The following is a 26,333-nucleotide window of genomic DNA, read 5'->3' as shown; positions in this document are numbered from 1 at the left end:
GTGAAGAAATGGAAGTCCCTATATAAGACAAACTCTGAAAAAAAGAGATCAATAGGCATTACCTTCATGGTGACTTAGTATCCCTTGTGGTTTTGGAGCATTCTTTTCATTCAGAAGATTTCTTTAAATGATTAAGTTAATATTTCTTATTAACAGTAGTAGCCATTGCATCCAGTAGCTGTTGAATAGCAAAACTCTCCCTTCCTAGTTTTTGTCAACTCATCAGGAGGGTTACCATTCATATGCATACCAGTTTCCTTAGAAATACACTGTTTACACACACCCAGGGCAGAGATGGATCCCCACTCAGAATTTACAGCTTCCCAGTTGCTAGGATGTCACCTACTCATGTTTGCAGACCAGAGCAGTTCGGAAGCAGCAGATGAGCCTCTCCACTTTTTAAATGAAGTAAATCCCCTTCTCCCAAACAACATGTTTCGGAAAAAAAAAAAAAGACACGAGAAAGCTCCAACAGTGAGCTTTAAAGGAAAAAGATTTCATCTCAATATCATGCAAACGGTGTCTATGGTTAACACCATTAAGGTTTGCTGGAGAACTGGAGGGTCAAAATCCCTTATCTTTACAAAGGCAGTGTTAGAAGTACACATTATTTGTATCACCCTGATCTTCTTAGGGCTTTAAGCACTGACCTACAAATGGAGCTGCTCCTCTCCTCAAACTCCAAGCACTAGTCTTTCAAATAACTTTTCCAAACTCCCCAGCCAATTTTCTCCTTCATCTAAAGATGCCACTGGCAGCAAAACACCAGTTCTGCTTCTCTCTCTGGTTTATCTCCCATCTTTGACATGTGCCATATACTCTTGTGAATATAAAGCCTTGCAGCCTGAAGGCTGCAGAGAATTTCTACCTCCAGAGACACAGCTTATCAATTCTTCTGTTTACTCAACGTCTCACAAATACAGAAAGATAATAATTTGTGATTAAACATTTTATTCTGTTATTCTCTGGAGAAAGAAAAAGGCATTTCTCAAAAATCTTTATAAAGAATTGATTTCAATACCCATCATTACTGTACATTTATTAGAGTGCTATGTAGAAGGATTTTAATGTACTGTGCTCAGCCTTATTGAACCTATTACATAAAAAGACAAAGACTCAAAACATTCATACTTGTCAGTTTGTTTTGTGGAAGTCTCTGTTTCATCTCCCTGAAAGTTTATATCTTCCAGCTGATTTACCCCATTTTTGAATTCTTTCTGATACAGAATATACCCAAACTGCTTATCCAGCATTAAGGTTTAAATGCCTCCCTGCAGTATATTCTCAAACATTTCAGTTTTATTTGGTGTTCCACCTGCAGGTTTCTCAGGAGCACTCTGATTAAGAGCATTCCAGAGCCACAAGTCCTTGAGCTCTTTTGCAGGGGCAATTCAGCAGGAAAGCAGGGCTTCAGACAAAATTCACTGTTACACTGCGAGTTAAGAATGCTGAACCTTGAGGCAACTACACTGGCCTGCAGCACCATCCCCAGAAACACTCTGGCAGCACACTGCAGGCCAAACGATTCACTCTGGTAGCAACCACAGCTCGCTTCCAGCTGCTCCCTTCCTCCCTTTCCAACCGTGCCAGGGCATAGAGCATCGCAGCAAGGCTGAAATGCTCACCTGCCACTAACTCCAAATGCCTGGACTCCCAGCAGGACCCGGGGCAGGCAGCCTGTGACTCTGCAGCTGCTCACATGTGCTCAAACAACTCAGCGTGTCCTGCCTATGTCTTACACTCAGTCTCACTGTGCATTTAAATCTGGCAGCCCAGGAAGCAAGGGATCACCCTGCACTACAGCTGGAGCCCCTCACAGCACACAGATGGCACCTCTGCTTCAGAACACTCTGCCACTCTGCTCAGGACTGATTTGTCCAGGTTCAGTTCCCTAAAGGCCTTTCAGTAGTTTAAGCAAACCCTCAAAAGCACATCAATAGTTTCAGACAAAAGACCACATGGGAAAAAAGTTTTAATCCAAAGCTTTATAGCCTTAACACACACATAGGGGCATGTTCAAATATTTGTGTCCTTACTACATCTGTCTGCTGAGCTTTATTTTGAAAATTTAAAAGCCACCCTTGAACACTCAGAGTACTCATTTTATTTGATGACTGATTTTCCAACATTTTTAGCAGTATTAGATTTTCTTGTTAATCAGCATCTATGCCACAAACAGCATTATGTATTTCATATTTACAGCTTCAAATATTCATCAAGTGGTCATAAGTATTCAAAAAGCTCTTTAGAAAAACAGAGTGGATTACTGAGTAAAATCAAGTATCATAATACATCTCTGATCTTGTAGTCAGATCAACACAGATCATCTCTCTCCAAACAAAAAGCCATTGGCACTCATTAATTGTTTTTGCAGCCCAGATAGATTTCTTTTTTTAAAATAATCACTACAAATACAGACCTTTTTTATCTATTCCATACTCCACAGCTCTAAACAGCTCATTTCCACTCTTCCAGAGAGCTCTTGGATTGGTTTGTACAAGACCTTGTTTTAATGATACTTCATTATAATAAGGACAAAACCATCTCGTTTTGCAATCTCCATATCAAATTTCACGCATGCATAAGTAAGGAATATTCCAAGACGAAAAGCTACTCAGGGAGCATCCATTCTCATAATTCGTGTCTTTCATCTTATACCACTAAGAAGCTTTTACCTAAAACTTAGGTTGCACTTGCAGAAACTGGAATACAATTAACATTCTATTATCCATGAGAAGATTACGTAAATTGTGGGTTAAGCAGGGTCAGCTTCTTTTACCGAAACACCCCTGGCTTCCACAAAGTACAGTGCTGCTTCTATAAGACCCCGTACTTGCTATCTGTCACTATCGTAAGGCTGACCTTGTTTCTCCACAGAAAGCAATCCACTAATTTTAAAAAAGGTGCATATTCCAAGTGTAGGTATTTGTTTATGTTACCCTTTCTCCCCTCTATCTACGTTATCTTTTCCCTCTCCAAATTAGTGTTATGAATAGCATAGAATTGACTATCTCTACAACAAATACTCAGTCTTAAGATATTTTGATTCAAAAATCCTCTGGAGATCTCTAGTACTCAAAACAGAACTTTATTTGAAATTCTTAAAAAACATTTTTGTTCCCAAGTATTTCACAAGCTGTCAGTGACCCCAGTGAAAAACAGCTTTCAAGGAAAACCACTGCTACAAGCTTCCCCCCTAACCCGTCTTTCCCCACAAACCATGACCACCAGAATAACCAGTATTCCAGAGGTTGAGGGGTTTCCCTGGGAGACCAGATTGGTATGACTAAGCTGATGCACTCATCAGGTGGCAAACCAGGGCTGTCCATGGCTTTTGAGTTTTGGGAATTCTGGAGGTTCAGTGGGGAAAGATGAGTTTAGTTTCACATGGGAACAGGATTAACAGTAAGATAAGGGATGTCAGCAAACGAGTTCTTGTCCTCTCACCACTCATATCACTCAGCAAACATTCCACCCAAGGATCTTAAAAAATTGGAAGAAAAAGCATAATCCAATTTTTATCCAAGTTGAACAAGGCAAATTAACAGTAAAGCAGAATGTATAAGGAACATCAACAGCAGCAGTTACAACCAGCATCTATTGTATACAAACTTTTTCTAGATTAACAAAATAAGAAGCTTCTTAGTGTTTCACTAAGCAGATAAGTCTGTCAAAATCACTGAATGCATTTGGACAAACATAAAGCTTCAAAAGAGTGGTAACAGATGAGGAAAATTACCAGGTCAAAACACAACTTTACATCTGAGAGGAAGGTGTGGGAAAAAACCTGACACCTTTCGATCTGCCCCAAAAGAACACTGATAACTCGTGTGAAGTTCATGCCTCCCACTGTGAACATACCAAAGTGTCAGTAAATAGTATACATGACACTGATATTCTTCAGTCTTTGACATGGCTATGAAATGAGTAGATTCTTAAAAAGAACCCAGTCTATGCGTTGTGTACAACTGTGGCTTTGATGAACGGTTCAAGTCAGGCAGTTTTGTAATTAAAAACAACAGAAGAAATAGAAAAGCAGACAGATTAAGTGGCTTGACAGACACCAGAGATAAGATCAGTGGACAAAAAGCAGAGTTACTGCTCAAATCCTGGCTCAGCGTTTAATAAATTAAATCTCAATTGCATCCTTTACAACGTGTCCCTTCTGTCTCATTGTCAATATTCGTAAATCATCAGTCTTTGGTGCTTAAAAACTCTGAAGTGTGTTTGACTTAAGTGTTCCTTGTAGTTGGGTTCTTTTTCCTCGTCTTTTTTTTTTTTCTAATTTAAACAGAAATTCAGCAATCTCAGATTCAATCATATGAATTGAATACTCTTCTCAGTAGCAAACTGACTGTAAGGATACAGCTCAAGAGCATTTTAAGCAATCTTAAGCCTGGTATCACCTCTAAATGCTTCTTCACCACATTTGGGGAGGCACATGGGGAACCAGATTGCAGAATCACTCCAGCTGGAAACTAACATAACAAAATTATACCGATTATTTTCAGCCACAGCATTTTCTTGACTTAGCTTACTGCCTGGCTGCCAAAAAACTGTTTCTTCTGCCAAGGGGTACGCGAAAACAAGGACAAACGCAATAACGAAAGCAACATCTTTTCTTCCTGTGGCAGCAACAACTTATGCCACTGTAAAGTATTTGTGTAGCCATGGATTTAAAAAGGTATGGCATCCATTCCTGCCAAGGCAACTCTTTCCCTGCCTGTGAACTAACCTGTTTGCTAAGTGACTCATTCTTAGGAAAAACTTTGTTATTTATTTTTTTTTAATAAAACAACTTCACAGCACTTAGGCAGACAATGGGAGCATGCACAACTGAACTGGCAGACCAGAGAGCACCTCTTTGAGATAAAGAGCTCATTTTAAAGCAAATCTACTGCCAACAAAGTAGCAGAACCAGTCTTGGAAAAGGTCATAGTTCAAAGAGGACAAAGATTCCCAAAGAAAGTTTTTTTAAAAGAAAAAATATATATACACGTGTATTTTTAATTTAAGCTTTAGATTTTGGAAAGCAATGTTGTTTTGCCAAGATTTTGTACCCCACACTTCATCTCCTGTTCCCCTACCTTTTCTTGCTTTCCTCTTTAAGAGTCAATCCCAAAATATGAATGATGCAAGTGGAGAAACAAGAGTAAACACTTTAAGGAATCTGAATTTAAACATTTAATCTACTTTTATTTTAATCACCAAAGAAACTGGTACATATCAGTCACTGACGATGCACTGTAACTACAGCATCTGGCTACATTGATTTAGCATGTTTGGTACTGTTACTCATAACTTAGATTTCCACAGTCAAGGCTTTATATTGGTGTATAAAAGAAAAAGCAAAAGTGAAAAAAGTTTCCTGTAGAAATAAATAGTTACTATTGCACCCTGGTCTATATTTTATAGTCCAGGTGGCAGGTCGTGACACCTCTTTGGGTTCAATTTATGCTCCTCAAAGCCTTAGAAATGTTGTTAGAGCCGCCAGGAATTTGCCTACAGAGCCAACTCCAGCTCCAAAGATTACTGCTCTGATTATGTAAAGACACCAATTTAAACTTGAGTACTTCTTAAATGTTAACTCTTGCTATAAAGTGTTTGTGGGCATTCCTGGCCTCAAATCAAACATCCTAGGCACTAAGCACCACTGGATATGTTCATTACATTGCTTCAGAGATGTACAAATTAGTTTTACTGCCCTCTATAAACACCTATCTCTATAGTCATTTTGCAAATAAATATGCCAAAGGGTTTCTCTAACTCTAGATTACTTGGGGTTCTGGATATCACAAGAGTAATTTCTGCTCACTACATCAAAAAGTTGACTTCCTCACACTACCAAAACACTCCAGAATTGCACTTAAAATAGGAAAGAGAAGAAAGAAAAGCCATTTCAAGACTGCCTGTTCCACATGTTCTTTCTAGTCAGCAGTTCCAACACCAGCACCCCTGTGATTGCAGCCAAAATCCCATGGAACTAGTCGGGTCTCGCAGATCCACAGTTTTCTAAGTTCCTAATGCTCAGCTCTTGGAGCTCAAAACAACTCGCTAACAACTCTAACACACGGTAATGGAAAAACAGAGCACATGGCTTCTGTTGTTACTGTTCATCCTGTTGGCCAAAACCAGGCGTATAATTAGGTAAGCAGAACAGGCACGTGTATATTAAGGAAGCTTTAGAAATGTAAAATAGTGGCTAACACCTCACTCCCAATAAAACACTGTGCTATGAGACAATCCCTGCTTTATAATCTGCCCGGAGGAGGGGAAGGAAGTAGATTTTTTCCTCTTCCCCTCCCCTCTCAAGTTAGAGTTAAAAACTGCATCCATCTCTGACACAGAACCAAGACAAACAAAAGCCACGCAGAAATTACTGCTCATACTTCTGCTCATCCCTGCCATTCAACAGTTACACCAAGAGATTTACCCTCCTTCTCAAGATAGATAGCTCACCAAAAAGAAAATCCAATTCATCCCACACGTTAAGCCTTGGCACAACAACTACATTAACGCACTAGAAAGCGTTCAGAGGCTCGAAGGCATCTAACAAAACACTCTAGTTTCAGCAAATGATAAGGTTAACTATTCTTTCAGCACCTTTTAACGACCAGTAACTTGGCGAACACCAAGCCTGCAATGGCAAACAGCTCTGCTGTTTGTGCAGACAGCAAACACCACAATCACACCGACACAAGCCAACTGTATTTAACAAACAAACTCGCATCACTCGTACCGGCAGGTCCACGCTGACGTCCGTCCCGTCCAGCAGCGCTACTCGGCAGGTGATGATGGATTTTGCATCCCCAGCCGCAGGGATGTGGGTGGCGGCCCTTTGGGCCTCTCTCAGCCGCTCCTTCTCCGCATGTTTCCGCATGGACCGCCGGCCCAGCGTGCGACGGAAAAAACTCAGCATCTTTGCTATGAAACCCAAGAGGGAAAGAGAACATGTTAGCTTTTTACAGGAAAAAAAATAGCCTGCATTAAAAGTTCTTAGAAAATACCAGACTTTTAATAAAGACGTGTCAGAGAGTCAAACAGATGTTCCACTCTGGTTTAAACACCCTCAGTCTTCGGCTACTTTTGAAAAACAAAACAAAACAAAAAACAACCCAGCTCAAACCTTTAGCGGTGGTTGGGTGATTCTTTTGGGACGATCTAAAAGTACTTTTAGGAGAAAAACCAGCGATCGCGTAGATCTCCTGCAATTATCTGCGATCTTCCCCTAAAACAAACGCTCCCTCGCACTCCAGAGAGGCGGGGATGTTCCCTGAGAGCTGGAAAGCAACTGAGCCCTACATTCCACCGGCTACTTTCCTGGCTGGCACACTCCACCTCTCATGGAAAACAAGCGATAAGCGACCCCTTCCCGCCCCGGAGCGGCGCGTGCAGTTTTTCCCACAGGGAAGGCTCTGTCAGGACCGACGAGCGCCTCTCGGGCACAGCCGTTCCCGTCCCGCCAGGGCTGCGACCGGCGCCGGGCTGGCCCCTCCGGGTCGGGCAAACAAACACCTGGAGCCCAGCGGAGACTCAGTGCCGACCCCTCGGGCGGATCCAGCCGGGACGCGGCCGCCCCTCAGCGCGGCCGCCGCCCCGCTCGGCTGCCCCTGCCCTTACATAACGCCCGCTCGGCGGCCCCGGGGGTCGGGCGGCCTCACCTGCCGAGCGGCCCCGCGGCGGGAGCGGGGCAGCCGGGGCGACGGGAGCGTCCCCGCGGCGGCTCCTCCAGGCCCCGGGGGCGGGCGGGGGGCGGTGAGGGAGCCCCGGGAGGGGCCGGGCCGCCGGACGTGGCGGAGCGACGTGGGAGGCCCTTAAACGGGCGGCGACGCGCCGGCCATTCCCTTCCGCTCCGCGCTCACTCACCTGGCGGCTCCCGCGGCCGCGCTCTCCCGCTGAGCCGGGGCGCGGGGTTGGAGGCGGAGGGCGGCGGGGAGGGAAGGCGGCAGCCGGATGGGAGAGGGAACGCTATGCTCGCCGCCGCGCCGGGCGGCCATCGCCCCTTTAACGGGGCGGAGCCCGGTGGCGAAGGGGCTCCCCCTTCCCGTGCCAGGTGGTTTCGCCCGGCGGAGGGGCCGCCGCGGGGGGCGGGGGGCGCGGCGCGGACCACGTGCTGCGCCGGGGGGGGAGCCTGGACCGGCCGGGAGCGGTGGGGCAGCGCCGGGAGCGGGGGCAGCCCGCCGGGAATTGAGGCTGGGGCACGCGTTTCGTTTCGAATTGTTTCGCTCAGTTTCTGTAGTTTTTGCTAACGTGTCGTAGAGGTTTGGCTCCGCGGCTCGGCCAGGACTGTGACCAGCCCTCGGCTGCCCAGCGGGGACTGGAACCTTCAGGCAAACGCGCGCCTAAACCATTAAGTTTAGAAGAAAAGCGCCTCTTCAAACACTGCCTGCAAGGACAGCGGGAGCAGTGTATTAAATAAAGCAGAGCCGTCTACCAACGAACACTGTTACTACTTATACACTGAAATTCGCGACTACAAAATGCAGTTTGTATTCTAAGGTCCTTCAAAAACGCCAGCACAGCCTGTCTCCGTGATCCGCGGTACTTCTGTCACTTCTCTTAGGTGTTACTCCAGTCCCGGGGGACAAGCCCTGCTCCTTGGCAGCAATTACAAAGGGCTGGACCTCACTGTGTTTTTCTTAGTACATAAATATTTGTGTCCAAGCCAGTATTTGAGATCTCCAAATGGAAAACTTTAGGAAAGGCAATATAAACTCTGCGTGCATAGTGCCAGATAACAGTGACAAAGCTCTGAGTAAAGGAGCTCCAAATTCCTTAAAAATCCCAGGATAAATAAGAGGCTGGGAAAGCAGAGACTTTGGCTAATGATAACACAGCATTTTCTACGCTCAGCTCTCAATCCCGGCCTGAGATAATCAGTCACTCACCTGCCACGCAGAGGAACTGGCATAACGAAACCCACATTAGGACCATGCCATGGCACAATCAGCTCCAGTTACCGTCATGTAAGCCGCTAAAATGGAGGGGAAAAAAGCTTCCAGGTAATTGCCCGCAATTTGCTGAGGAAGCAACAGGCTGATTTTCATGTAAAGTATCTGTGTTGACAACTGAGCAATCCTCCTGCTGCAAGCAGAAGCAAGGCAAACTTAGGGGAAAGGTGAGATTCAGGTTCATGCCTGAATATTTATTCAAGAACATAAATCACAAAACAGGAGGAATTTAGATACTTTTTATCAGTCTTTTGCTTGCTCCTGGCAGTCTGTCATGAAATACATGTGGGAGCTTGCAATAAAGTTCCCAAAGAAGCCATACAAAATCTTACTGTATTTAATGTGGAAAAAAATAATTTATAATTTATCTGATGAATTCTCAGAGCAAATCAATTAACTGATCATTTGGATGTCAAGCTGCTTAGTCTGTAGTGGAAATCTGTGAGGTAAATACATAGGAGTCTCTGTGCTATTACATCTACACAAATTCAAATTTTCCTATTAGACAAAGAATTCTGGTGAAATCCCTGATTCTTGGAGGTTGTTCCTAAATTTTCTAACCACCTTCAACTATTTTCTCAATTTGAGCTTCTTTCACAAGCTCCCATGTTGCCACCAAGAACTCCCATTATTTCCTTCCTGTAGCTTCAGCAACACAAACTTCTGCTCATTTTTGTGCTTCATACTTCACATCAGCCTCTTGCTACTCTTCGTGTAATTACAGTCTACTCCTTCCTCACTATTTGCTACTCAGATACAGTCCAAGTATATGCACATTCAGCAGTGGCATCTGTGACTTGTCTTCTATCCAGTCTTCCTATGCCAAGTTTAAACAAACCCCTTCCTACTGAATTTCTCTTTTCTGTTTTTCTCCTTGAAATTCTTTCCCATTAGTTTATCTTTTTGTACTTCAAGCACCTTGTCCTCACTTTAAAGTCCTACATTAATCAGTGAAATTTAGAACACACAGTGATCTCTTAGATGCTCATCCTGAGATTTTTGTCTTGCCTTTTAAGTCCTCTCATCATCTTTTCCCACTTTTGCTTTGAACATCCCCCCACTTTTTGGCACCAAGTATTTCATCACAAGCTTCCATCTGGGATTTTTGTTCTTTGCATCAGCATTCCTCATTACCATCAATTTTGGGATCAGACTATAATCTCTATTGAACACTGTCTCCAAATCACTCACTGTATAAAAGGTAATTAAAAACTTATTCTTCCATTAGAGAAAAACTTTCCGTATATAAATTCATGGAAAAAAATGTAGGCTGACACTGTAACCAAACAATTTAATTCCTGATAATTTAGCATCCTCTTCTAGTGCTCTATCCATAGGGATGTATTTATGTCATACAATGTCAAGAAGTAAAACACAATGTGAACATTATCTGGCATCAGACATGTATAAATGTAGCACAGTAAAACTGTGTGTAGAGCAGCAAGAAAATCACACAAAAAATTAAACTTTAAATTACTAAAGCACATCTTTATTTTGCAATTAAACAATTAAGATCCACAAGTAAACTATATATATATTTTCAAGTCTGTACCTAGACAACTATTTGTCAACTGAAATTAAATATATCCACAAAATATGCATAACAGCATTTTTTCACATAATAGAATGAAATTTTACTTAAGACTAAAACAAGACTTGTTAAATGTTAATTAGCATATTTATCCTGGGAACTGCTGGTTTTCGGTAGAAATTAGTGTATCATTTTAATGGCAAGAATTTCATTTTATCAAAATGAGGACAAATACATAAGGCCCTTTAAAGCATACAGTAGCTGCAGTGACAAAAGCTGAATTTATTTTCACATTGTCCAGTGTTGACCAATTTCAAGTTTCAATCATTTTCCATCAACACCCCGGCTGCTTAGCCAAGATGGTGCATTTAGGTTGTTGGCTTGGTTTTTTTTCCTCCCCGCCATGTGCTTTTAAACAAATTTATAGGCAAAAGTCTACTTATGGGAAGAACCTTTGCATCCCCCCAACGTTAATTAAGATACACAAGAGTTAGTCCAAACAACAAAAGAGCTGTACAAGTCTGAGATGATTTACTCCACACTTGCAGTCCATCATTCAGCAGTATGAAACTGAGATGAAATTTGACAACTGAAAGCCGCAGCTGGAAATGCAAATTAATTACCAGAAGTAACTAGCAAAAATATTGCCACCATCTGATTGTTAATAATGATCTAAATAATATTCTTCCCTTTGTATTTATACATAGTATAGCACCTGTTACAGAAAAAACCCCCAAACCTTACACAAACAGCCCTGCCAAATTGACTGGTTAAAATGGGATCACTGGTAAATGAAGCAAACCAAATGGAAAACAAATCTGGATACACCGGATAAGACAAAACCTTCACTCTCTTACCTTAATTTTCCTGTAAGATTATTATGGGTTGTTCCTGTGGTGCCCCAATGTACCGAGATAATCACACTGGATCATTTATAGTCTAGTCTTTGTGGATATATTCTAGTTAAAGAAAACAACAGCTCAATGTAAACTGTTTAACCCTTTCACTCATGTCTCAGGCCCCTGGCCTAGGTGTAAAAGGGTGACTTCTTTAAACTTCTTTGTGCATTATCTTTAGTTACCAAAATTCAAATAAGTTAAGTAAAAAAAAAATACTGATTTCCAGGTAATTGATCTAATGTTAAAAATAATGCTTAGCAGAAACACTTACAGTAAACAAGCTAATTTGCAGCTCACTGAGAGAGATCACAGAGATAGGTTTACAAGTACCCTGTAGGCTTCTATTTGCACCTTTTTGTTTCCTTCCCCCCCACACCCCAAATGCAGGCTTCATATTCTTTTTAAGACAGGAAAATTGAGATGACAGAATTATCTTGCTAATATCTATTTTCTGAAGGTCCCTCAGAAACACATGAACAATAAACAAGAAATGGCTGGAGCAAGAGAAAGCATTCGTACCAGGGTGTAATCCAAATCATCTCTGCACAGAAACCCATTAAGCATCTCTCTCCAACCCCAGTTTATTTTGTCCAATAGTTCAGTCAGTAGTAAGCATGACATAAAGTGCTACTATTCAAACATCAAAATGCTTCAAGAAAAATTACCCTTTAAAATGCGTAAGCTTGCTAAATACGAAATACCACAACCAACAAGCTGTCAGCCAGTCCATGGAAACTCAGTTGATGCTACAGCACACCAGAATCAGAGATATTTTAGTGACCTTTTTTTAAATGATGCTACTAATCGAAAAGTTTAAATTTTTTAAATGGAAAATTTCAGATTTTTTTTTGAAAGAGATTTATGTCTCCTTTTTTTCCACTGGGCACTCAATAAGCAAAACATGCCAAAGTCAATAGCCAGAGCTTACAGCTTTATGCACCAGATCAAAACTTGTAGCTGGAGAAGCCTTACGAACTGAAAAGATGGACACTTGTAGGAGCAACAAGCACAGAGATAAAATCCAGTGATATAGAACTGGCCTCCTTTGCAGACTGCTAAACAAAAAAATGACTTTCAATTTCTAACTGCAGTGGAATAACTGAGACTGGACAGAACAGTTACACTGAAACAAACCAACCATTTCTCCCTTCTAGCAGCTTCCCAATCACCACTAATTATAAATCCCTGCAATTTCATGCAAGATCCACAGCTAATCAATAAATATGTTTTTACCAGATTTTAATACTGGGTCCTAGTGCTAAAATTAGCAATGGAAAAGAGCTTTTCCAGTCTCGAGACAAAAGATGGGTACTAAAATTGGCAAATACACCCCACTCAGCCAACTGGGGACCTGAGATGTGAGCTACAAAAAAGACTGCAACTGACCTTAGACAGCACTATTCCTGTACTTGGTGGAAGTCTAAATAAGCAAAACTTTCATCTGGACCACAACCAAATCTCTCCCTTTATCCTCAGGGCTGAGGGGCTTGAAGATTGCCTGCATAGTGGCTCTATAGTCAAAACTAGAGCATATGTATAGGACAACCCGCTTTCACTTGGCATTGGTGGATCTGTCGAGTTTTTCATGCTCATGCGAATTCCCTGAGCCATCCAACATCCCCCACACACCTGCACACACACTGCATAAGCATAAAAATATCACATAATTCAGCTCCACAGTGTACCTGGAGCTCCAACATCTCTATGCCACGCTTTCCCTCCTTCCCATCTCCCTGGGCAGTGCACCTGCAGCAGGTCCGCTGCATTTTGGCCTGTCCATGGGTACCACGATGCTTTTTGGAAGGTCTCCACGGAAAGTTGCCAGCTACACAAGTTCCATAACAAACTCCTCATGTTCCTTAATCTCCCAACTGCTTTCTCACCCTTTCTTTAATAGATAGCATGCCAGACTGTAATCCAGATATTCTAGAAGAAGTGTTATTGCTTTATCTATATGGCATATAAGCTTTCAAGATTTAACAGAGAAATGTGGAAGAAATGTCAGTGAGCATTAAATGTAGTGAGAAAAAAAAATCAGGCTTTCTCTTTTTCATAACTGGGAGAGAATAGATAAAAATAAAAGGCATAAAAAGCAGTATTTTACTGCTTAAGACTTGCAAGTGATTGAAAATACCAAATGCTGCCAAATTCAGGATAAATTAATTCTTCAGCTCTCTGTTATCTGAGATGTCTAAAGGAGTATTTCTAAAAGTGGACTGGCTGACAATCTGTAGGTGGTTTATTAAAGAATACCTGTATCTTATTTCATATTTAGCAAAAATAAAAAATGCCCCCAAAACAATCAAAAGCCCTCCCCCACAGCCCCATATCTTTCTGCTAAAAAAACCGCCTTCAAATCCGCTTTAAACAAGAGATGGTAGTGGTAGTTTTCAATCTGAATCTACAAGGAAAAAAACAAAAGTCTTAACATTTTACATTGGCACAAAATTGTCATAATATTGCTCTTATTTACAATGAAAACTACTTTTTTTTTTCTTTTTAACTGGATTTGTATCATGGAAGTGTTACAAACATACTCTTTCCCACACCCACCCAACATTTTTCCTAATCAAATGGTATGAAAATAATTATTCATAAAATCCAACAGTCATAACACCAATCACATATAGGTCTATAAGTCATTATGTCTGAAAGATACATTCATGTTTTGTACAGCATGAAACATACAAAAACTTCTTTAAAAAACTCTTAAGGATGATACAGATCTTCATAACCCAAAGTAAAATATTAAGCAGTTTTGCTTTTTTTGGCCATATAAAAATATTTAAAGGCCATTTATACCACAACAGGTAGAAACATTTAAACACTTGATTTATGGTGCAGAAAGGCTTCAGTGCTATTCTCTTTCCTAATCAGTTTTTGGTTACCATTATCCTGGCTTTGGAGAAGCCAAAAAGCCACTGAGTCCACTGATGGCCAATTAACTAAGAGTAGGTACTTTGTTCCAATTTTTTCCCCAGTGCAACTGTTAATACAATATAAGTCAGTGCAGAGGAAGATTTTGAAGAGACCTATTATTCCTGCCTGTGTCTGTAATTAAAACAGCAACGACAGATGACCAATACATATCCCACACTTAATTGTGGTATAAATGGGACTTTTGAACTTGAACTGCTTTGGCAACTTTACATAAGAATATTTAAATATGTGACATACCAACACTATACAATGTTGCTATAAACTCCATTTCCGATTTCCCTCAGAATAACAGGGCAAATGCTATTTTTGTTTACAACTTGACTAGGAAGAAAATTTCTTTCACTATAATGGATGAATTATTTTACTTTTTGGACATTAAGTGCTGAGTTTAATATAACCTTCTAACTAGCCAGCAACTCAGCTAATAACCTCATCACATGGAAGCTAGAGGAGAATTCTAAAGAAGAATTTTCTTTTGTTGGAAATGGCTTAAAATATAACTGAGATTAAAGCTACCATGTTACTCTTTTTCAGTTTATCAGATCCAGAGATTCTTGTAAATTTTATTTTTCACTGAGGGACAATATTGACTTAAGCATCAAATCTAGAAATATAAGTAACAGGGCCACAGCCCTCCTAATATTATTTTGTTTTCTAAAAATATTTAAAACTCTATCTTCCATTTGGCATTGTGGTTCATGTTTATTACTAAGTCATAAGCCAGGATTTCACTTTGCCTGAATCCCTTTTCACTGAATAGTTCATAGCTGATCTGTTTCAAATGTCCATAGAACACAGTATATTATACAATATAATTCTTCAATAGTTAAAAATTATTTAGCGTAGAACTTTCCATTTTAATTCTATGCTCTATATAGCTTACAACAAAATTTAATGGATAAACATTTTCAGGAAACCAATACAATAAATTAAAACTTTTAAATAGAGGGCACAAAGTTATGTTGTCACAGGGCAGTCAAAGAAGTGACTGATTTTTTCCTTACAGTATATTACACTGGATACCTTGCTTCTGACTTGGTTTCTCCTATACTGGAAAAATATTAAAAAACAGGGACATTTATGCATCTTTAGAATGAGCTCAGATACTGTATCAGAGAGACATTTCTCACAAATCTTCTACCTACTTAAATAAGAAGCAACCCATACCAACTGGAACAATTTTGCACAAGCATAACAGAAGGCGACTGGGGTCTTCATGAAATCAAAATTAAGTTCTGGGATAACTTCATAGTGTTCTCCTCCTTCCCCCCCCCAAACAAATTAAAAAAAAATAAAAGGCAGACCTGTACGAACATGGCTTGAAATCAACTATGAGGACTTAACAAGTTAGTTAGCAGAGAATGGAATTAAATCACATCTGATTTTAAGTTCAACTTAATTATCAGTGCTATTAAAGAGTTATGTCTAATTGACTAAGACAGCTATTATCAATAAAAGGATAAAACAAAGTATCAGCTTCTAATGACCTACCAGCATTTCATAGTCAGATGCTAGTAAGTTACAAGTTGGAAGGAATGAAGGAATGTGTCAGATTTTTCACATAATTACAACACAGCAGCATACAATGCTCATTCATTAAGTTGGCAGAGGTGCTTTGGCTATGGAGAGTAGCACATAGGTACTTGAATAAGGAAAGAGGGAATGGTATTTCCATGACCCCTTGCGGTAACACACTCCAAGCACCAAGGGCCGTTTTTAAAATCTGAACCCATTAAGATAAATATGACAGGACAATACCACCCCCATGGAATCATGAGTGCCTTTCACTGGATGTATGCTGTAAGTCTCAAGGCACTTAAGGGGTTAAGACATAATGCATGCACTAGTTCCCATCACGTAATCTTAAGTCACATGAACCAGAATACACCAGTGTATGACACACAAGCTGTGTCATAGAAATGCTGTTTATTTATATGTTGGGGTTTTTTTTAAAACTTTTATTGTTATTATTTTGTACAAGATGCTGGTAAGTGGGCATTATGCAGCTACTGCTGGGTTAACACAAACGCCAGCTCTCCTCTAACAACCAGCTGGTCTCTAGTAAGGGTGTAGGACAAGGTGTGCTGCATCAGTAGGCAGTGTGTATCCATCTAGTATTGGCAATATTGCTAATGTTGTAAAAAACAAAACAGTGAGAGTCTGTACATAGTAAATAAACCTAGCACTGCAAAAAGACCATGGCTTAGTGTATTTTTTTCGTTTGTTTTTCATTTTAAGAGACATGGGTGTAAAACAGAGTGAAGTAATTCCAAGCCTTGTTTGTAGCAATTCAACCAGAAGCGCAGTATATGGCACTACAATGAAATATCGTAGATTACCCTGAACACAATTAGTTCTTTCAGTTCATGGTTTGTTCGGAGCAAATCACGAAAAAAAAGTCTTCAAACAGATGAAAGTTAGAAGAGTTTCAGAGACTGATTTTGTTTCAACGTAAAGTGCAACAGTGCTGAAGTTTTCAAAGTCCTTTGTCAATTCTTTGCTGTACTTCACTATCATTTCCTGCAAGCAGTATTATGGCACAAAGAATGCTGCCAGTTCATTATAGAGGACAGGATTCCTCAATTGATATCAAAGGTTTTTTGCTCTTTACTTATGCAGTGATGTTTGTAAAGGTTTAATAAACCCTTCTTCATACACCTTCAAAATAGCTTCACATACAAATCTGTACTGACTCTGAAAAGGAAAGTAGATTCAGTAAATAGGAAAGAAATGTAACTGAAAAATGTCATTTGGAAGAAGAAAAGGCCTCTAAGATTTCCCCATCCCATTCTCTTGACAGAACTTGAACTGTGCTTCAAAGCTAGTTTAGGAAACAACACAACAGGAACTTTTTATCAGAGCATTTTGTTTCTCAACAGAAGAACAGGATGAATGGCACTTTGAAATATATGCCAAAAGCCATACCCACAAACCCAGTGCTATTATTACAACATCACCTATTTAGTAATTTTCTGCTCTGTATTTCCTTGCTGAAGTTCCACTGACCTGACGTTTCCACGCCCTTGGATTTAGAAACTATAGTTTCAAAGTGCTTTTTCATACTTACATTGATTCTGGCATGTTACTGGCATCTCCCTCTTAGAATTTGATAAAAAAGAAAACTGTTTTATATTTTAGAAAGCCAGAACTCCTGTTTCTTAACATTATATAATGTCTAACTCTTCAATGCATTCAAGTCTAGCACCTGCATACACAGAGGCCACTAACGGTTTGTTTTAAACAAATAGTAGTAAAAAAACTCAAGAGTAACCAAATGAGAATATAATGAAAACAAAAAATAAATGCAAAGCACCAAAGCTAACTTAGAATCCTGCACGACGTGTGGATTATTATATATACACACATATATATATATGTATATGCTGGTCAGAACACCAGCACACCTGCCTTGTCAGAACAGCTCTCTCTATCCAGTAATTAGTGATGGCAGATCTTAAATGGGAACATTAACATATTTAGTACTAGGATCATTATTCACTGTAATGTCGCATGTATATTAAATAGTTAAATTTCTATATGCAGTTGTGTAAAATCTGTGTGTTGCCCGAGTGCTCCCGAAGGAGCCTGAGCTCGCCTCCCACAGCGCCCTCGTGCGGACACCGAGGGAATCCTGCAGGACACACGAACCCGGGACGAGGAGAAATTGGAACAGCTCATGTTTATGAAATCTTAAAAAAAACCAAACAGTTCTTTTATTAGCCCTTCTCCCTCTGATGCACTGAACACTTGCTTTTCACTGAATCTTGAAAATTTTGGGTTCTCTAAGAAAAATGAGGAGACCAGATGAATTTTAGCACATCCTGTGAAAAAAATACAGTTAAACCCCTTACCATTGCAACTCCTACCTTTACTAATAAAACTTTCTTCCTCTCTACACATGCTACAGACATAGCTATTCATACAGCAGAATTATCACAAACAGCAAGAGCCATCCTTTATTATTTTTCATGTATGATCACCTTCCTCATCCTTCCTGAGCTACCTGAATAATACAACTTTTTTCTTAGGAAAACATGAATACTGGAACATGAATTCAGCAGCACTGAATGATTAATGACCTAGAAATGGAGACACATAGATACTTTTTTTGAGCTTCAATGCTCTCTAGAGAACACAGAAGGTTTATTCAAATTTGATTAGAGGAACAGCAGTAAGGACATGAAATTACTACAGTAACTACCTTCAGGCAATTGTGATTTGATACTGGATCTAGTGCCTTTTCTCCTTCAACATACTTTCTTTTCAAATACCATATATGTGAGTATGGTATTGATTCCTCATTTAAAAAAAAAACAACCCAAAACAAACAAAAAAACCCTGGAACTGGTCAAAGATTGAAACAACCAAGAGTCCAAATCTTTTTTTTTTTCTTTCTGAAAGGCAATACAACTCAACCTTTAGATCCTTCTTAGATATTTTCTAAAAATGTAAACACAATGTAAACATCTCTGCTCTCAGAGATGAGCAATACCTGACTAATACAAATAAAAAGTTTCTAAATCTGTTCTAAAACTTTTGCAGATTTGAAATATAATATATGAAAGCAACATCAATTATCTCAAAAAACTTAGATATTACAGATGCAAGAAAACTTCTGGTACCTTAAGATACATCAAATGTCAAGAAAGCCCTAAAGGAGTCCTGGTAGAAAGGCACTTTGTTTTTAGACTAAATACACTTGGAATTACTTCGATATATCTTGCATCAGATTTAATTACACTGATTTTTAAAAATATTATTTCTCTGATTATTTCCCTTTGAGTCCGTACAGGGCACAGTTTAGGCTTGTTTCCACTAAGGCAATATAAAATCACTGAATTTCATCACTGAAGGTTTTTCCTTGCATGTCTTGGATCTTTCTGTGTTTAGCTTTTATACTACTGTCAGGCATTAGGCTCCTGCTTTCTCCACTGTGTGATTTCTACACTGCTGAAAATTGATCCTTTTTGTCATTAATTGCCAGGTATCCCTGAAACAGCTGCTGCTTTTTTTTTTTCCAAGTTTTTTCTATAGAAATTTAGATAATTGCTCCTTTCCAATAGCCTTAACAATTTATTTCTGCCTGGAGCTAAGGCTACAGCTACACTGGCTAAAGGCGATCTCTGCAATATGATCAAGAGCAAGTATATTAAAAATCCATCTAATATGACTAGATCATAGGAAATTATTGTTCTGCAACACAAAACAGCAAGGATGATACTCACAGGTGTTTGGATCATCATGGCTCTCTGATCTCTCATGGTTCTCACAATGTCCAATGGATAAACAGGCTGGTTGCACTCAATGAGACACATGGCTGTCTCCATAGTGATCAGAACCCCTGTCCGTCCAATCCCAGCACTGAAAACAGCAACAACAAAACAGAATGGAAAATGAAACAAAGTGTGTCGAGCACAGTTGATACTTAAAGACCTTCCTTCTCATGGATTCTCAGGATTGATCATTGTGATAAAATCCTGTTCATTCCTATTTCAGAATAAGGAAAAGAATAATTACTAGAAACCTCTGTAGGATGACAATATTTCTTAGTATTAAAAAGTACAATAGAGATCTAACTTTTATAGATTGAAAAGGAATACGCAGAAGCAATCCCTTCAAGACAAGGAAGTACCATAACACATACATCTCAATATGTCAAAACTGTTAAGACAGCTTACAATCATATTTAGATTAAAAATAAAACAAATCTAAAGATTTATCTGAATTGTTTTATATACACATAAACTTTTCCACAAGTAGCAAGCCTTAAAGACTGAATATTTAGCCTTAAACTTGATAATCAAATTCAAAGTTTCTAAATTCATGTTGCACTTTTGAAATATTAAACCAGTGTTTCTCTATATTGGAATATAGGACCAAATATATATTTTCAAATGCCAGCATTATCTCAATTCATACAACTAATATTTCAGTCAATAAATGAAAGTATTTGTTTCTAAATTACTTAATATAAACATTCCAAACTTGGAAAGTTAATTGTTCTGATTTTGAAGCATAATTTCAAATTAAGCCTGGACAAACTACTATTCAAATCTTTGTCCAGGAGGTGGCATTAAAGCTACTGTATATTACAGTGATGTCATGAGAATTTTAGGACAATATGTAAATGTGCTGGTTATATAAAGTGATTCAAGAGCATTTTATATTCCTAGAATTTATACGTATAGAATTCATATGCAGAATGCTTTATCAAATCCGAACAGGAACAGTTATGTCAAAGAACCTAATGAGTCATTTTAGAACTTCAAAAGATTTCAAGAAGGGCAACAACAATGATGAAAAATGTGATAGTTTCCCTATGATAAATATAAGGTAGGATAACACTCTTCAGCTTGGAAAAGTAAATCATTGACTGATGGAGGGGAACATGAGACAGGACATGAAAATCATGAAGGGCACGGACAGGATGGGTGGCTTACCATCTCACCTAGAACAACAATTAGAAACTGTTCAACAAAACTAGTAAGACCCTGTAAAAATGAAAATAACCACATGACACAACCTAGAAACTAGTGTTTTATGTAGCTCAATGTTACAAAAACCTTTCAGATTCCTTAAGGTTTTTGTTGCCTTACAATCTATAGGTTTGGACTGCTTATTTCTGAAATGATTACTGTACAAAAGCTACTCTCTACTGGCTACTTGGATTCCTCACACTAAAGCTGATGGCTGAGTTCTGAAAACAAATTTCATTGCACTAATGCCTTGTCCAATTATATTGAATAGATGCTAAAAATAGCGTGCATGCACCATATGGAGGAACACCTGGGCTCCTTCTGCTTGACTCTCTGCTGGAATTTGGTTATACTTCCCAAGAGCCATCAAGTTGGGCCAATTAAGTAAATTATGCTGAACTGTGATATTCTACCTCTTTTCTTCTGTGAAACATAAAACTTTTACACAAGTTTCAATTATACATTGAAATTATCAGTGTGGAGCTGAACTGGTGTCTCCTTGACATGAATGAAACTGTTCCTACTCTCCAACGTTGTTGTTCCCGTTTCTCTGCAGATAGCACACTTTATATCATAGAAGTTGTATTTGGCTGCTATTTTCACTATTTTTTCACAACCATATTAACAAAAAGTGTATCAATAATGGAAGCTAAGAAACAACATCAACTGAGACAGTGTCATTCTGGTACTAGTTTCCCTAGTCAGTAAGATTCACCCTGAACCACCTAAAGCAGAAGAGAGCAAACGCAATGAAACACAATTTCTGATGCACAAAGTGTTAAAAAGAGAAAACCTTTTTCTCTCATCTTCTTCAATAAATGTCTAGTTTACTCGTAGTCTTTAAATTAATTTTATCCCTTACACTTCTCAGCTTCTCTCTGAAACAACAACGATGCACTTCTGGCTCAGGAACACTGTCTGGGGAGTATTCAGGAATTTAGAGGTCAAATATTATTTATATAAATGTTTACCAAGAATTGTGATAGCACATGTTCATTTGAAAACAGTTGGCATTATGTATTATTCTAGTTCACTAATTAGGTATTTTAAAGTATTAAGATTTTGAAATTCACTATAGGAATGTAGAATGCTATCAAAAAATATTTCACAAAAGCAAACCTCACATTTCATGTGCACATAAAGATCTGAATAACAGTTATTTTAATTCATGACAAAATTAAATTGTTGAGAAAAACGGCTCAATGTATCAAAAGATCATGTAGTCTAAGAGTGAAGACTTGAGAGAAAATATCTTTTAATTGATCATTGCATAAACAACCCATGTTTTCCACTATGAATCATTTATACTGCTATTTTGGAGCTTTGTAGAATAGAAACCTATTCCTCGTGGTTACCAAGTACCTTTTGCCATTTCTATTATGTAGACTGTTAACATAAGCATTTAAACTGTGAACAAAACAAAACACTTCAGCAAACTCCCTGCACAGATCAACGCATGTAGATATTCAAAATTTTTAAATGTGATTACCGTGTTCAATATTTAATTTCAATGTTGAGTTTTCCTGTTATCCCCAAAGCAGACACAATTTATTTCGACAACAAAGCATTTGATGATAAATAAGTTCAGTTTGATGATTTAATAAAGTTGGAAAAAAAATCGATACCTGCAGTGAACAACAACAGGTTCTTCTCTGCCAGCCCTCTTCTTTCGCACTAGACACACAAAATCTAGGAAGTCGCTGGAATCATCAGGAACCCCATGATCAGGCCATGCTATATACTGGATTTGGGTTAGCTGGCGGCTTTCCTCTTTCTAATCAGAAACAAAAAGTTTATTCCAGGGTAATTCAGGTCCCATTTTAAAAAAAAAAAGCCAAAACCAATGATTAAAAAAAATCAATAGTACATTTATAGCAATTTTTACCCATAATAAAAGTGGCTTCAGGCAACTAGCAGCACTTTATTAACCATTGGTCATCCTGAATTTTGTAATTACTTTTTTTTTTTTTTTGCTTAAAAACAAAAAAGGCAATCCACAAATGTTTACATCTTCAAGGTTAAAAAATTACGTGTCATGTAATAGCAAAGTGGTTCAGGGATACCAACAATTTAACTGAACACTACAAGAAGGTGGTCAAATTCTGAGCAAACCAAATTTAACAGAGAGAGGTACTATCTAGATCAAACAACAGAACTGGGGTAGGGAGGGAAGAGGCAGGGCTGTCAGACATAGAAGCTTTCCTTCAGACCCTGTGTGAACAGCAGCATTGTTTTGGCTTTATCTGCATCTCTTATTTTTACCCTGCATAGTACACCTAAGATGCAGAATGACTTTGTTTTCCACTCCCTCCTGTCCTTGCTCTAATATCACAAATATAATCAGTAGGCCTCTGGTTAGTGGAGGAGACAGGCTGGACAACCAGAGTAAGAGCAGCATTTCAAAGGGCAGGAGTTACTGCACTTTAAATAGCCTTTAGGCACTGACTCATTTACAGAGGTTCCACTGCTGATAACAGATGAACAATTGTCTCAACAGGACACAGAGAAGGAATTTTAACTGCAAATCAACTAAAAGGCAGCTCTATAAAACTGTCCTCTCATCTGGTAACTCAAGCAGTCAGAAATGAGTATGTGAACTAAATTCCAGATACTCATTTCCAAACATTTCTGAGATTGAAATGCTAGCTGGGAAGTCTCTGAAAACTACACGTGCCCTGAAAATCATGCAATGCATGTTAAGCTTCTTGTTTACATGTAGTCATCAATTCCCATTCATCTTTCTCTCAGCAGGATTTATCTTCCATCTACTTTCACATATTCTTCAAGACAGAATTACTAAGACCTGTTTGCCTCTACAAAGACAGACTTTCAGTTGCGATGATGAAATACCTCTAGTGTCTCATGTTCTGAAAACATCCAGAGACCAACAAGGTTCTCAACTTCTTTAAATACTCTTTTTCTTTGGCCAGGGCATGAAAGACACCAGTAAAGACTTTTAAGACAAATAATGTATCTTTTATGTGATTTAAAACCATGATTAGGGAGAATGAGTCTGTGATATTTTTGCTTATGAAAGGTTTGTTATCATTCTAAGAGCAGAATTTATACTAGGTAAGTACATGACAATATGAGTAGTTTTCTAAAGGCTTCTAGAAATAAACAGTTCTATTTATATGGATATGCCATCAAGTTGAAAAGTCTGATTAAGTACGTTTTAGCTAGTATGCAAGGATTCTGTAGATTAGTACATAAAAATATAGTATGATTTTACCTCCAGATTAGTCAATGTCATTTCTCGAAAGACATAAGCAGGATTTCCTTCTTCTGAATGGCAGGTAATCTGGAAGTTCCCATATGATGAGCTTCCTGATGGCTCTGGCCAGTACTGATGGCATTTAACCTAAAGTCAACACATTTTTAAAGATGCCTGTGTTTAAATTCAGAGTATTATTTTCATCCTCTCTAGTTTTTATACCTGTGTTCATTAAAGATTACTTTGATCATTTTGTAATCACTATTAATTTACTTACCAAATAGACTGCTACCTAATTACTGTATAAAATAAAGTATCACAGAGATTTCCTGGTTCTCTTTTCAAGAGGACACATGCACCAGATCTTGCAGTTAGTTTAACTGAAGATAGATGCCTTTAACTTTCATTATAATTTTTAAAAAATTTATCTATAAATATTCCATTTTAACACTTGAGTGACAAAGATGCTGCTTTGTAAACATTTCTGACCTCCAAAATCCTGATCTGTCCTTCTCAAAGCACATTTATATGGGAAAAGAACAAATGACAAAAAAAAAAAAAAGAGATAAGCAACAAGAAAGTTGCTAAGCTAATGCAGAAATTAGGGGGATGAAGATGGTGGACTTCAAAGACTCTCAATCAAGTCATCAAATATGAATGAAAACTTCAAACACCACTATTTTCTGATAAATGGCTTAAATGCCTAACTACAGAGGTAATTTCAGCTCAAGTGTACTTTTGTATTTCCAACCCACCTGGCGATTCTTTAAGAGCAGCCAGATTTGCAGACTTCCTGCTCCACTGAGACATCCCGGCATGCAGTGATAGTGATGTCAGTAGCCTCATGATCAGCTTTAGAGCAGGGAGTCTGCCTATGGGTATAAGACAGATAAGTCCTTTTATTTCATTATTAAGCAGCTCTCCAAAGAACTCCACAAATATCATTATCGAAGGGGTGGGGGAACCTCAGAGAACTGCTATTGCAAGTCTGTTCTTAGCAGATCTGCAAAGAAAACTCAAATTAAAAGGGCACTTGTACTGAAATTCCCTCTAATCATGTTTATCTGGGAACAGGCAGCATCATCCAAACACTGAGTCACTGAAAAATGGTTTAAAAATGCTGCAACTCCCCTTCAATTATTTTAATTGTATTTATAGGCCTGACCTCCCAGTAAATATATGGTTGTTAAAAACTCAGAATATATACAGACAGCTGAACTACAGTCTGAGTTGATCAGAACAACTAAAACCTACTATAAATCTATCTTCAAAAGAAATCCTGAGTGTGGAGGAATTCCACTACACTGTTTTTCCAGACTATCATTTCTGTCCACACACTTAACCAGCCAGTGCTACTCTGAATGCTCCAGACTATAAACTCAATAACTGTGGAATTACACTGCATGTATTACCAGACTTGATTGTTTTGCCTGTCTCCAAAGGATAAAGCTGCATAAAAACCAAAGCTATTAAGGAGAAACTATAGTTTAAAACAAAACCAAAACCAAACAAACCACAAAACACACCTGAGGACTTTTACAGCACCATACACAATTATTTTTAGTAATTCATAACTCTAATTACTTTATTAGTAGTACTCTGTTTTTACACATTTTATATGGAAATTAAAGGACAATGATTCTTTCATATGATTAAACAAATGTTTATAGCCACAGAATAACATTTTATGGAAAATCTTAGATTTCAAGTTTTAAGAGAATCCTTGATAAGACAGCCATCCAGGCACGGGATCTTAACATTAAAAGCTGTGTTAGGGTGTCATAAAAATTAATTTCACTACCTATCAAAGAACTAATCTATGAAAACATTAAACTTCTTGGAGGTCCTTCATGTGAAGTTTGGAGAAAAAATTCTATGAAGGTAAATTCTAGTTGCTTTTCACTTTACAACAAAGAATCAAACAAAGCAGCCTAAAGATATTTTACGAAATACATGAAGACTTCAATGCATTTCAGAACTGAACTAAGTTTAAATATTAGCTTCATTAATAACATCCAGAGGTTTAAAATCTAAGAGTCATCATTGCAAAAGTACTAGGAATGCACTACCCTTATGAAAAAAGGTTATAGAATCCTAGAACAGTTTAGGTTGGATGGGACCTTCAAAGGCCATCCAGTCCAACCCCCCTGCAATGAGCAGGGGCATTTCCAGCTAGATCAGGTTGTTCAGAGCACCATCTAATTTGACCTTCAGTGTTTCCAGGGATGGGGCATCCACCACCTCTCTGGGCAACTTGTGCCAGTGTCCTACCGTCATCATTGTAAAATCTCCTTCCTTACAGCTGGTCTAAATTTACACTTT

General features: G+C 38.6%; 2 protein-coding genes across 7 annotated transcripts in view; both read right to left on the bottom strand.

Annotated features, from left to right (window-relative positions):
• Window positions 1-8,000, bottom strand: part of EPB41L5 (erythrocyte membrane protein band 4.1 like 5) — a 57,856-nt gene extending 49,856 nt beyond the window's left edge. For 2 of the 4 annotated variants that reach the window (XM_027725574.2, XM_039381595.1), the window contains exons 1-2: window positions 7,662-7,734; window positions 6,740-6,924 (exon numbers count right to left, since the gene is read on the bottom strand). In XM_027725574.2, the coding sequence (XP_027581375.2) occupies window positions 6,740-6,919 (180 nt within the window). In that variant the 5' untranslated portion in view covers window positions 6,920-6,924; window positions 7,662-7,734. Of the gene's footprint in view, window positions 1-6,739; window positions 6,925-7,515; window positions 7,536-7,661; window positions 7,735-7,866 lie in introns of those variants that run through there. The other 2 variants (XM_027725575.2, XM_039381592.1) reach the window with 2 other exon arrangements.
• A 2,412-nt stretch (window positions 8,001-10,412) lies between these two features.
• The window catches only part of PTPN4 (protein tyrosine phosphatase non-receptor type 4), a 111,653-nt gene continuing 95,732 nt past the window's right edge, over window positions 10,413-26,333 (bottom strand). The window contains exons 24-28 of one of the 3 annotated variants that reach the window (XR_003541594.2): window positions 24,767-24,883; window positions 24,030-24,158; window positions 22,423-22,571; window positions 19,547-19,682; window positions 10,413-17,015 (exon numbers count right to left, since the gene is read on the bottom strand). Coding sequence is in view for 2 of the 3 variants with exons in the window: in XM_027725570.2 (XP_027581371.2) it covers window positions 16,929-17,015; window positions 19,547-19,682; window positions 22,423-22,571; window positions 24,030-24,158 (501 nt within the window). In the remaining variant the exon portion in view is untranslated. Of the gene's footprint in view, window positions 17,016-17,038; window positions 18,143-19,546; window positions 19,683-22,422; window positions 22,572-24,029; window positions 24,159-24,766; window positions 24,884-26,333 lie in introns of those variants that run through there. The other 2 variants (XM_027725570.2, XM_027725571.2) reach the window with 2 other exon arrangements.

Source organism: Pipra filicauda, unplaced genomic scaffold (assembly GCF_003945595.2).
Source record: "Pipra filicauda isolate LSUMZ 115617 unplaced genomic scaffold, ASM394559v2 scaffold10_size6260569_pilon, whole genome shotgun sequence".
NCBI lineage: Eukaryota > Metazoa > Chordata > Aves > Passeriformes > Pipridae > Pipra > Pipra filicauda.
The sequence above is the reverse complement of the archived record's forward strand: the minus strand, read 5'-3'. Positions and strand labels throughout refer to the sequence as shown.